Here is an 11844-nt window from a genome sequence, read left to right as displayed (position 1 = left end):
GGGTGCGACCTGACAAGGCTACTCTTTCTCTAAGGTCCATGTTCTCTTGTTCTCGGTGATCGATTGACATGGCAAACACCATTTCAAGTCCAACCTCCTGCTCTCTTTCTAGCTCCTCCTCCTCCTCGACCCACAGGAACCTGCGGCCTCGAGCCGGCACCTCCGTAGGCACTCCAGGGACCATTGCGTGCAGCGTAGGCGCCCGAGCCCGCCTTCGAGTTTGAGTACCATGCCGGCGCCTTATTCCCATCATTATTGTCTCCGCTCACCATGTTCTGGACGAAGCCCCCAACAAAACCGAGGAGCCATTCTGCATCGCGCAGGGCGCGGTCCCAGCCGTAGCGATTGACATAGACGACGACATTGACCAGGGCCAGCAGCACCACCAACTTCAGCACAAACACCACCCACCCGAACACGCTGCGGCGGATGTAGTCTGCGATGCGGAGCGAGAAGTACAGCGTGGCCACGAACGCGGCGAGCGACACCATGTCTCCGTTGGACGCGGCGGCCACGCCGGCCCCGATCAGAGGCGCGACGTGCGACGAGAGGGTCTGGATCGGCGACGGGAGGAGCGGGTGGACGTAGGCCTCGTACAGATCGGAGAGCTGGGCCATGATGGAAGAGAGAGAAGAGGAGGAAGCAGGAGGAGGTGTCGCAGGCATATTGTCGGCGTGGAATGGTGTTTTGTTCGTCGGAGTCGATCTCGGTTTGCTTCTGGGATGTTGCGTACTGTATGTATGATTGATTTGTTTATCGATCGATCGATCGATCGGGTTGTGAGCGTCAATGTCGGTGTACAGTATTCTGTAGCCGTGGGTACCTGGACGCGCCGACCTCGTAAGAGGGTGGTTTGGGAAGGGCGAGAGGGGCTAGTCGCCCAAGAGAGTCCGTCCAGAATACTACTAAATAGTAAGATTTGATGGCTGCGGTGTTGGACAGTGTCAAAGAATCTGGCTTAGGCGTCGCAGCGTCATAGAGTCACAGACAACCTAATATCCAAGATCGTGTCTTTTCCACTGGGTGAAGCAAGCCGACGGAAGCGGTGTTAGGAGTTGTGTGTACTACTGTGTATCGTAGCCTTAGCTGGCTTTCTTTGTTCCCCAATGTGCACCTTCAATCGCGGGGAAACCAGACATCCACAAACCTGAAGGTACGTAATTACTGCATAGGTAGGCACCGTACCTGAGGAGGTACGGAGTACATTGGTGACAGCTACTAGCACCTACTAGTAATATGTACCAGCCCTTTCTGATCTCAATCTCATATATGGAGTATACTCCGTAAATATGTATGCTTGCCTATTATATCAGACATCCGCGGGTGGTATTAAGACAAGCGGTGGCGGTCACTGCTAGACATGCCTAACAAGGTGCCTGTGATGTTTCATGCTACAGTACTATCGACCTTTGCGTGCAAGGCTGGCGATACGGATACCGCTGACCGCTGACCGGGAAGGCGGACTGCGCCCATGCTGGTCTGGACGATGGCACCTCTATGGCCTTTCGCTACCAGGTATCTATCTAGCCACAGGTTCTGGTGCGCTCAACCAGCACTAAGGTATAGAACGATGTGGTTCTTCATATGCTCACATGAAACTGTCGGTGTCGACTTGGAGAAGGAACCATGAGTGAGTATTGGCGAAATGCAAATGCCGATCTGTGTGGCAAGGCATCTTTATCCATGTCGGTCTCCATGGAGCTTCGATCACGCTGGAGTGTGCCTAGCTGCTCAGGCCTCACCCCTTTCTATCTTCATGCTCTGTATCAGCTTCGACCTCAGATCACAAATATCCAAACCCAACTCATCTTGCCCATTCGTCCACATCTCGTCCTCCCAGAGGGTAGGTGATTAACAAAAATATACAACCGGGTGCCTGCACAAAGTTGGCAGACTATTCTTCATGCCTCGCCTGATATGGAAAAATTGCAGATGGTCCCCAAGGATGCGTCCGTAGGATGCCCTGTCCCATGCCCCATGCCCAGATGACAACGCCGAGTCCAACCCAAAAACTGATATGCGTTCCAAGAAATGTATACTGGTACCGCCCGAACCCTGTCGCTAAGTAGGCGTCGTTCCAAATGGGTATAATAACAAGAATGTGTGACGAATTTATGTCGTAGTTTTTGCTCGGAGTCAACCCGAACGATTTAAGGTGGTCGCGACTCAAGGGAGCGGCAATTAGTAGTCTGAAGGGTAATCCGAAGTATAATCTCGATCAAGAAGGGCCTGCACCTTCTTCCGCTCGGCAGCGATGGCGGCTTCAAGTCTTCGGGTCTGGCGGAGAGCTTCGTCTCTGTAGACATGGACATATTAGTATCAGCTGACCCCGATGGAATTGGAGAGAGACTGTGCTTACCTTTCCGATTCCAAATCAGCCACTCCCATTTGGGCCGAATTCATCCTTCCAACCACTTCTCCCATCTCTTTCTCCGCCTCAGCCAAGGCCTTTTCCAGATCTGCCACCTTGTTCTCGAGATACTCCGTTTTGAGGGCATGTTGAAGAGCTATGCCTGGCCCAGAGCTGGTCTGGTCGAGTCTGGGGCTTTTCTTGGAGTTCACAAACATTGGTGATAGTGGAGATCGTGGTATAGGCGTTAATAGGCCGGGCGTCTTCCCGCCTGACCTCGTGCGCATAAGTTGAACGTTGTGGCTAGCTCTCAGAACTCGAACCTCCTCTTCGTGCTTCATCACTGCCGTTTCGGACTGCATTTGTGCGACGGTGATAACGTCCTCCAGTTTGCGAAGTTTCGTTTGAAGCTCATTGATTTGTCCCGCCGAGGCTTGCTGGTTCTTTTGGCCCTTCTCGACTGCATCCTTGAGCCGACCCCTCAAGTCGCCGTTCGCTTGCATTTGTTTTCTGACTTGTGCGGCCAATGTCTCGAACCTTTGTGCCGATAGTTCCAACTCGGTGGCAAGCCCTGGGTCGCTTAATAATCCTGCTGATTCCTGTTGTTGGGCATGATCCCGCTGTTGCTTCAGTTGTTGCAATGCCTTTTCCAGTGTGGACGACAGAACTTCTGGCGCCGTCTCATCACGGGGCTGTAGAAGAGCTTGCAAGCTAGCTGTTTCCTGCTTACTTCGATCGAGATCCATTTTCAGCCCTGATAAACCTTTCTCACATTGCCACTTCTGCTCTAAGGCATCGTCCGTCCTCTTCCGTAGAACATTAATTTCTGCACGTAGCTTTCGGACTTCTCGCTCATAGCCTCCCTTCTGAGGACCTTGCAGAGTATTTGCCCTGTCGCGTTCGGCTTCGGCGAGCTTCAGTCGCTTCTCGTATTGGCGGTGTTGGGCCTCCTGTCTTCTCAATAGATACTTGACAGTCGAGTGCAAGGCATTCCTCTGCTCGGTCACCTCTTTTAATTGATCGGCAAGCGACTGCTGGTTTTCCGGAACCGCGCGGTTCACTATTGAATTGGACCTTGACAATGAATTCGATCGGTTCGTCGGAGCTTTCGAAGACGACCTGTTTATGTGTATGGTGTTTGATCTCTGCAGACCAGCACCCCGGCTTGGGAACGGGCTGGTTGGTGACTCGGCCAAGTCTCCTTCTTCAGCAATTGATTGAAATTGCATATTCATGGTCCGGGCGCTTTGGAGGGCGGCGTTTTCATCCTTCAGACTTTGGATTTCTTGTTGCATACGTGTCAGTTCGTATGGTGACTTTTGAGACTCGGATACGCTGGACTCGAGTCCCGCCAGTTGTGCTCGGAGTTGCGGTACAACCTCGTCACGCAGATTGTCGCGTTCATTGCGATGCTGCTCCAGTTCGACACGAAGAGCTGTCAGCAAGTCCTCAAAGTTCTCCTTCGTCTGCCTTTCCTCCATCAGCCGCCTCTTTGCATCGTCCAGCGCCACCTCGAGCTCTTTGGCCTTTGCCGTGACATCAGCGGACATGTTGTGTTCTCGACGAGACTGTGAGAGCTTTTGTTCCAGAATGTGAATATGGGATTCCAAGGCCTGCCGGCTTGACCTTTCGTTCTGCCATTTCTGCGACATCTCCACCTTCAGCTGTGCTCTGAGTTGTTCTGACTCCCGCTTGATCCGTTGAATGTCCTCTTTGGTATTGCCTTCACTGGTGGACGGGCGGATAGAACTTGTGCCGGAGTCTGAGAAGTAGTCACTGGTTCGATCCGCCTCTCTGTTCAGACCAGGGCCTTCGGCTTGTAAGCTTTCTATCAAATCCTCCAGATCCATCTCGCGTCTGATGGAGTTTGCAAGTTCGGTGCTGATCTCCCGCAGTTCTGCTTCGAGTTGGAGGCACTTGCTATTCGCGTCGCTGATGGACGCGGTCCGAAGTAAGGAGCCTCCATCGAAGTCGATTGAGTCTTGAGAAGGCTGGGATGCTGGCCCTCGAGAGAGGGACGCGCCGAATGGGAAGCCTGAGGAGGAGTGCGTCGAAGCTTGTGGTGATACTGCATATGGTGAGGGCAGAGGGGATTTGCGATCAGAGATATCCGTCACCGACGATTCTGCGCTCGGGGAGGCGGTAGCTTTGCGTGTGAAAAAGGAAGTGAACTTGCTTCCAGGTGTTTGAGGTTTCTTGGTGTCGACGACAGTCGATGACTTGGTCGAGGAGCTCGAGCCCGTCCGCACAGGCGGCGGCCTCGGGCCCGGCTTCAAGCCCATGTCCTCCTCTATGATTACGACTTCCACCGACGAAGCATTTGATCTTCTCCTATCCTGGCGGCCGTCTTCAAGGGATGGAGGTAAGGCACCGTTCGTCGTCGTCCTTGTCCGAGTACTGGCGCCTGTGTCCTCCAAAAGCAGGGAGGGCGCAGTCTCCTGTCTCCTGTCTTGGTCAGCTGGAAGTGTGGGCAGGGTCTCACGAGATCCGACTTACGACTTTACGGTCGAACCGGTTGGAGTAAGTGTTTCCGGACTCGAGTCTTGCTTTGGCGAAGAGTCTACGGCCTGAAACGGCCGCGGCGGCGTATGTGTTTCGGGAGACTGAACGATCGGAGCAGCGTTCAAAGGGAGGGGTTTTCGGCGGACGGGAGAGGCAGGAGAGAGAGGTTTCAAGGCTGCAGCTAGAGAGGGAAGACGTTGAACCGCCGAATACTCCTTGGGAGGTGGAGGAGGCGGGTGAGACTCGAAGCTGCCAGGAGGTTGCGCATGGCCGTCCATGATCGTAACGGGTTTGGGGGGGACCCGGCCGGTGGATGCTCACCGACCGCAGACAGATCGAGGGTTTGACGCTTTGACGCCCGCCCGTCTAGAAGGGCGACATGCTTCGAGCAGTGGTTTGGCACGCAGATCAGCCACCTACAATAGCTCGAGGCCGGTGGAGAGAAGAGTGTTGCAACAACCGTTGGAGGAGTGAGTCGAGGGAGTTTAGTCGAGAGTAGGAGGTGGTCGCTAAGTTGTCGCAGATCGGATTGAGGTTAGGTCGGTATATGCGTACCAAGCTCATTGGGTCGGGCGCAGATTAACGCACCAACTCCATCTGGCGGCTACGGTTTGTGAGGCCAGGAGTCTACAAGTGGAATCTGTGCTTGATGAGAGATGGTGGCTAGCGAGATTATCACTTTGCAGCAATGCTGTCTACACAAATGGAGTACTCTGTACATCACGCATTTGGGTCGGCGTTGCGACATGGCTCACTGCAGGCAGCTTGGAGTCCTCGATCGAGACATCTGCAGCCTCAGGGGCAGTTTGGATCGATGCCACGCTTTGTCCAAATGACAGGGCTAAATTGTGATGGAGACCTCGAGGAGCGCGTCCGGCCAAAGACCGACGCGACATATGATCCTGGTTCATCCTAGACAAAAGAGACAAACTCCAAGTCCCAGCCTCTTTTGACAGCCTTCGCTCTGTTCCCGGGTACATGATGAAACCGTCACGATGTCAACGCAACTGCTGCCTTTGTCCTGCTTTGTCAATGTCCAGGCCTCTTACGAATTTGAGTCTCTATGAAGTACTTGGTCTCCGTAATTTCTAGTGCTTTCTTTGTCGCACTGCAGTGTCTGTCCTCCTGCTAAGATTCCAATTTGTGGTGTCCAATCTTGTCTCGGACAAAGCGCTCTAATTACTGGAGTTCTCTTGGGCCTCGGGTATGGTGACTGGTCTCTGGTCTCTGGGTTTGGATCTTGGATCTTGGGATCTTGGATCTCATTCAGTTCAGCCCAGTCTGTAAGGTGTACTAAGGTAGAGACGCTGCTGCGGAGTGGCACGAATAGTTGGCCTCGTCGGATGTGGTGGCTAGACGTATCCGTACAGGTACCTATAGGTGCCTGGTAAAGATGAGCACATGGCAGAGCTGCCTGTCGCCAGTATGCAGTGTTAGTACCTAGGTATGCAGTAATTGCTACTAGGTACGGAGTACTAGTGAGAGGGTTTGTGCACGGCGCGGAAAGGGCGGCAGCTCTTGGCAGGGGAAGTGTTGCTTTTTTCGACTTTTCGACAGGCCGAGCCGCCAGTCATGCTGCTAGGAGTTTAGTGCTAATTGCTACTACGGATAATTCTGCCCATGTTGGTGGCCTTCTCAATCGGATGCTATACATCCGTACATGTACGGATTCAGAGTACGCATACTCCGTATAGCTTCACGCCCAGGAGATCTCCAACCTGTGGTCGGGCACTGGAATCCATGACTAAGCTACAGAGTACTGTACTCGTGGCTGATTGGCTGGAATTGGACGTTGAGCTAATTGCTCACCGGCTTCTGATTGGACAAGTTTTCCTTGAGCTGAGATTCGTCAACGAGCGCCAATCTCAATCTCACTAGACAAATCAGTCAAAGAGTGACACCTTTTATCCTCTTTATCCTCTTCTGGGAGTTCGGTCAATCATTCTTCCTCAGCTCCCCTTCAACCATGCTATAATCGTCCTAGCCGGGCACCCTTTACGGCCTAGCAAGGCTGGCAAAAGATAGCCGAATGGCCGCAGGACATCCAACGTTGCAAACGTCTTGACTGCTTTTGCGATCTTGCATTGGGAGCCATCCTCACGGGTCCAATGACATGATCCAGCCGGGTTGACGGACGGCTTTCGTTTACACTTGTCGGAGTCCAACGGCTACGCTAAATGATCTCGTCAGATTTCGTCAGCTCATGTCTCTAGACTCAGAGTACGGAGTAGGTATCTTTCCGGTGCTAACAACTGGCTCAGAGGGCTTGAGGGCTTTTGGGTACTTACCCAGCACTCCCAACCGGCTGTCAGACAGAAGAAAAAAAGCCCAAAAGAACGTCCAAAGAGTGCATGAATTGAACCCAGCCAGGTAAGATGTGTACAAAATCGCGGTGGGGCAGCAGCTAGGTTAGTACCGTTCAGCCCTGAATAGTGCTCAGCTCTTTACGTACAGAGAGTACTACTACTTTTACCAGAGTACGTAGAACCGTCGGTGTGTACGTGATTGTTGTTGACCTTCGGACTCCAGCACCGGGCTCCAACGAGTGGCCCTTTGTCAATACATCGTGAATATAAGTCCGCAGCGATGCCCGAATGCGCGGATGCGAGAGGAGGCTTTCCGGTGCTGAGGTTGCCAGAGGTTGTCAGCTATCTACATTGGACGTTCCGATACCCTTCGCTTCGAAGTCATGAAGTCCTTGTTTGCTTTCTTCGTGGCCACGCTGCTATGCCACTGGCAGCTGGTGTCCGCAGCTCCCAGCCTGGCCCAGGCACTCTCGCCCAGGTCGGGACTGACGGACAAGGTGCACTTCGAAATCTTCTTGACGTTGGAGGACGTTGAAGACGTGGGGAGACCCAAGAAAACCATCCTGGTCAACGGCATCTCGCCAGGACCGGCGTTGGAATTGCAGGTGGGCGATTCGGTCGAATTCGTCGTCCACAACCACCTCCCTTACGCGACGGCCATCCATTTCCACGGTATCACCCAGCTCGGCACGCCGTGGAGCGACGGCGTTCCGGGCCTGTCACAAGAGCCCATCCAGCCCGGCGCAACATTCATCTACCGATGGACTGCCGACGAATCGGGGACCTATTTCTACCACTCCCATCGATACGGCCAGATCGCCGACGGCCTCTACGGTGCAATCATCATCTATCCTCGCGGGAGCCAGGAGTCATTCTTCCGTTCCATCAGCAATGATTCCAAGGATCTCGCCGCCATTGAGATTGCAGCAGTACACGCGATCCCGATCTTTGTCTCGGACTGGACTCACTATACGTTTGACGAGTTCTTTGCCATCGAGAAAGCGTCCGGCCTGGACGACTATTGTGCGGATGCCACGATCATCAACGGCAAGGTAAGCTTCCACGCACATGCGCATGAGATGGCCAGATAGTATGTATCAGGGTTCGAATGCTAACTTTGACTCTCTTTCACTCCAGGGTTCGATCATATGTCCCGGGATAGACTATATTAACTCACTGGTCTCCCCGGTCTTGGAAACTATACTGAATGGAAGCCAAGTCACTGCCAAAGGGTACGTACTAGTACTTGCGATGAGATCTTCACTCTCACGGCTCAATGTGCCCCGAGCTGAGCCTCCTTGCTGACTCCTCTTTCCATATATAGTTGCTTGCCACCACTCGACATTGCGCAAGGGCCCTACCCGCACAACTTCTCGGCCCTGCCGGCGGATGCATGGTACGACTGTAATCCAACTCAAGGGAAGACAGAGGTCATTACGGTCGATCCCAAGTTGGGATGGGCTCGCCTCGACTTCATCAGCCCAGCGTCCGTCAACACCCTGGCCATCTCCATTGACGAGCACCCGTTGTATGTGTTTTCCGCCGATGGGAAATACATTCAACCACAAGTGGTGCAGCAGCTCCCCATCTCGAACGGGTTCAGGTATTCGGCTCTGATTAAGCTGGACAAGCCCGTGGGCGACTACACAATCCGAGTCACTGTGTCCGGCATCAACCAGATCAACAGCGGATATGCGACACTGTCGTACCGCGGCAGCGCCCACAACAACACGTCCGTTGCGTACGTCAACTACGCCGGAGCGAATCTGACCGCGGACTTTGTCGCCTTCGACGAGACGGCCATCGTCCCGTTCGAAGCCGTTGCCCCTGCGCCGGTCGCCGACGTGACCCACATCCTGACTCTGGAACACTTCACCCAGTCCTGGAACTGGACCCTGAGCGGCAACGCCTCGTTCGCCGAGTATCTGGAGAACGACGCACCTCTCCTCTACAGCCCGACCTCCGCCCAGGCCGAGAACTCGAATCTCACCATTCGCACCCACAACGGCACCTGGGTCGACATCATCATCGTTTCCGCCCAGCCGCTGTCGCCGCCTCATCCCATCCACAAGCACTCCAACAAGTTCTTCGTCATCGGCTCCGGCTCCGGCGCCTTCAACTATTCTTCCGTCGCCGAGGCCATCCAGTACATCCCGGAGAACTTCAACCTGGTCAATCCTCCGCAGCGAGACGGCTCCAACGTCCCTGCTGCCCCGGCCGAGCCCTCTTGGCTGGCCATCCGCTACCACAGCGTGAACCCCGGCGCCTTCCTGCTCCACTGTCACGTCCAGACCCATTTCAGCGGCGGAATGGGCATCGCAATCCTCGACGGTGTCGATGCCTGGCCAAAGATCCCCGCTGAGTACCGCGCGGGAAAGAATGGCCTACCGTAACGAGCGCAATCGCAATCCCAATCGCACCGCCATCGAGCAAAAGGAGTACGGTCCCCCTTCTTTTGGAGAGCGCACGCAACACAATCTAATCTCCGACTTCGTATATATAATCACTCGAGCTGCACCAGGACGCGTCTTGATTAATAGGTCCGACAGAAACTGTTTCATAGACATAGACTGCGTAGCTTAGAGCGATAATGCTAATTTGTCAACGTGTCTTGCTCACTGCAACGCCTGTGTTCTTTAGTTAAACCCAGTAGGGTAGAGAGTGACCCTATGAAGGCAGCGGGATAGGAAATTCCGACCTTCAGGCTCATGGTCAGCTCCAGTATGATCGACTCAAGCCAACATGTCAGAAATGCATGCAGCTCCGGCGCACTTCTCGCCTGTAATAGTAATAGATTACTAGCACTTCTCAATTCACGGCAAAGCCTGCTTCTATGTGAATCGACAACCCGAGCCGCCTAGAGGCACCAGAGGACCTTGGGGACCTGGGATCATAGCTTGGGAGCTCTATGAATGATACGTCGTTCACGGCTCCATGCAATCACAGGCCTCGCCACTCGATTCAAGGTATTGGATGTGTCCTCCCTATCATGCCTTTTGCATGACTCAACCCGAAGTCTAACCAGCCCGACCCTTCACTTGTCAAATGTGTATCGCATCCATTCTCCCACAGCCTTGAGGCTCTCCCACCGAACGCTCTCGTCCGAGTCACCCATCAACTCTAAAAGTCGAACTTTGAGCCCCAGCCTATCAAGTGTCGATCGATGCTCAGGGACCTCTTTCACGAGATTGCCCACATCATTGCAGCCAATTGCTAATACTTGTTTGTCCGACTCCCAATTCTTAGACAGAATCTCGGCCAGCTTCTTAGGTAGCTCGCCTCTCTTGTCTTCGATGATTCGGCGCGCATTTTCCCTCCAGAATGTGGGATTCCGATGAGGTGGCGACCAGCGCAGATGGCCTGAACTCACCTCATCGGCGTATTCATCAAAGGTGGTCTGGTTCTTGGTGTATTCATCCAACATGGTCTTGAGCTCATCAAGATCTTCCAACAGATCAGGATCCGTCAGATGTCGGCCAGAGAGATTGCTAAGAAGCGCAGGAAGTCTCGCTGTTGTAGCTGTTGCAATCAACGTCTCCTTGTTGGTCGACAGGAGATTCTTCAATGTGGCTAAGAGTAGACGGGTGGTCTTTTCTTTTGGTGACATTCGCAAAAGTTGTGTGTAGAGTGGTACAATCTCCTCGTCCCTAGCTAAGTGTTAGCATCGACATAAGAGCCCGCAAGGAAAGCACTACCTTTCAAGTCCGTCACCGACCAGTTCGCCCTCGAAACTGAGTTGCCATATCACAAGCAACACATGGTACATGAGTTGTAGGCCAACACCACCTCCAAATCTTGTGTCGGTGCTTCTGATGCTTGTAGCGCCGCTCCACAGTGTGGAATCATTGTCTTTCGCTGCCCCTACAGCTTTTCTCAAGATCTCAAACAGAGGATCGACCGTGTCCTTTCTTTGACCCCAAAACAGCTCTTTCGACCGCCTTGTCCGGAGTACCTGTGACGTGTGCTGGACTCCGATGTCTTGTAAACCACTGTCCTGGTTCTTAACCAACTTTGCAAGGTAGGAGTAGAGCTGTGGGAGCACTTCGTCGTCTCGTGAGGCTGGTTTCGATGACGTCGTTAAAGAAATGGCAACGAGATTGACCAAAAATGTGGCCGCGAGGAGAGGGATGGGGTCTTCTGGGTTGCCAGACTGGTTGAGGAGCGACAGAAAGAGTTTGTAGGGCTCAGGGTGTTTCAGGATAGCGGTCGCAAGAGCCGGTGCATCTGACTGAGGTCAGTCACGCTGTACCTTGTCTCAGTAAACGGAGTCAATGAGCCCACCACTGATCAGGTCTGTTGCTAAAACCAAGATATATTGGATGATATCGGTTCGCTTGAAGGCCTTTTCCAGCACACTGCCACCTTCTGAGCCACCGACTAGCAGGGCGCTGTATGTTTCGACATTTTGTTCAATCGTCTGCCTCCGCTGCTCTTTCCTGACTTTATCCACCGATCGGATCTTCTTGAGCTGATCTTCGGTGAGGTTCCCTGCGCGGACTGCGCCGTCCCAGGGAATCTGGTATTTGTCAGAGAGCTCGAGTCTCAAGAGGACAGTTTGAACCTACTGGACGGGCTCGGATATTGTTCTGGAGTGAGCTGAGGTAGGCAGGTGGGCTCAGCGACATGTTGGGCACAGCTGCAATGCAACTCGATGCAGGTTGTACGAGGCTCAAGAGCAGGAGTAGG

General features: G+C 53.5%; 4 protein-coding genes across 4 annotated transcripts; 1 reads left to right on the top strand and 3 right to left on the bottom strand.

Moving 5' to 3' along the window:
* Positions 1-83: 83 nt before the first annotated feature.
* Positions 84-617, bottom strand: A1O3_04988 (uncharacterized protein; the record flags this gene model as incomplete). The annotated part of the gene is made up of 1 exon (XM_007735116.1): positions 84-617. The coding sequence occupies one exon, from the start codon at positions 615-617 to the stop codon at positions 84-86; it is 534 nt and encodes a 177-aa protein (XP_007733306.1).
* A 1564-nt stretch (positions 618-2181) lies between these two features.
* A1O3_04987 (uncharacterized protein) lies at positions 2182-5130 on the bottom strand (the record flags this gene model as incomplete). Its single annotated transcript, XM_007735115.1, has 3 exons — positions 2182-2296; positions 2360-4795; positions 4847-5130. 3 exons carry the CDS (start codon positions 5128-5130, stop codon positions 2182-2184), a joined length of 2835 nt encoding a protein of 944 aa, XP_007733305.1.
* A 2411-nt stretch (positions 5131-7541) lies between these two features.
* On the top strand, positions 7542-9551 carry A1O3_04986 (uncharacterized protein; the record flags this gene model as incomplete). The annotated part of the gene is made up of 3 exons (XM_007735114.1): positions 7542-8210; positions 8296-8390; positions 8483-9551. The coding sequence occupies 3 exons, from the start codon at positions 7542-7544 to the stop codon at positions 9549-9551; spliced, it is 1833 nt and encodes a 610-aa protein (XP_007733304.1).
* A 641-nt stretch (positions 9552-10192) lies between these two features.
* On the bottom strand, positions 10193-11783 carry A1O3_04985 (V-type H+-transporting ATPase 54 kDa subunit; the record flags this gene model as incomplete). Its single annotated transcript, XM_007735113.1, has 4 exons — positions 10193-10805; positions 10854-11382; positions 11440-11674; positions 11724-11783. The coding sequence occupies 4 exons, from the start codon at positions 11781-11783 to the stop codon at positions 10193-10195; spliced, it is 1437 nt and encodes a 478-aa protein (XP_007733303.1).
* Between the last annotated feature and the right edge of the window lie 61 nt (positions 11784-11844).

The sequence above is a fragment of the Capronia epimyces genome (genome assembly GCF_000585565.1).
Source record: "Capronia epimyces CBS 606.96 chromosome Unknown aczIQ-supercont1.4, whole genome shotgun sequence".
In the NCBI taxonomy this organism is placed as follows: domain Eukaryota; kingdom Fungi; phylum Ascomycota; class Eurotiomycetes; order Chaetothyriales; family Herpotrichiellaceae; genus Capronia; species Capronia epimyces.
This window is presented reverse-complemented; position numbering and strand designations above follow the sequence as displayed.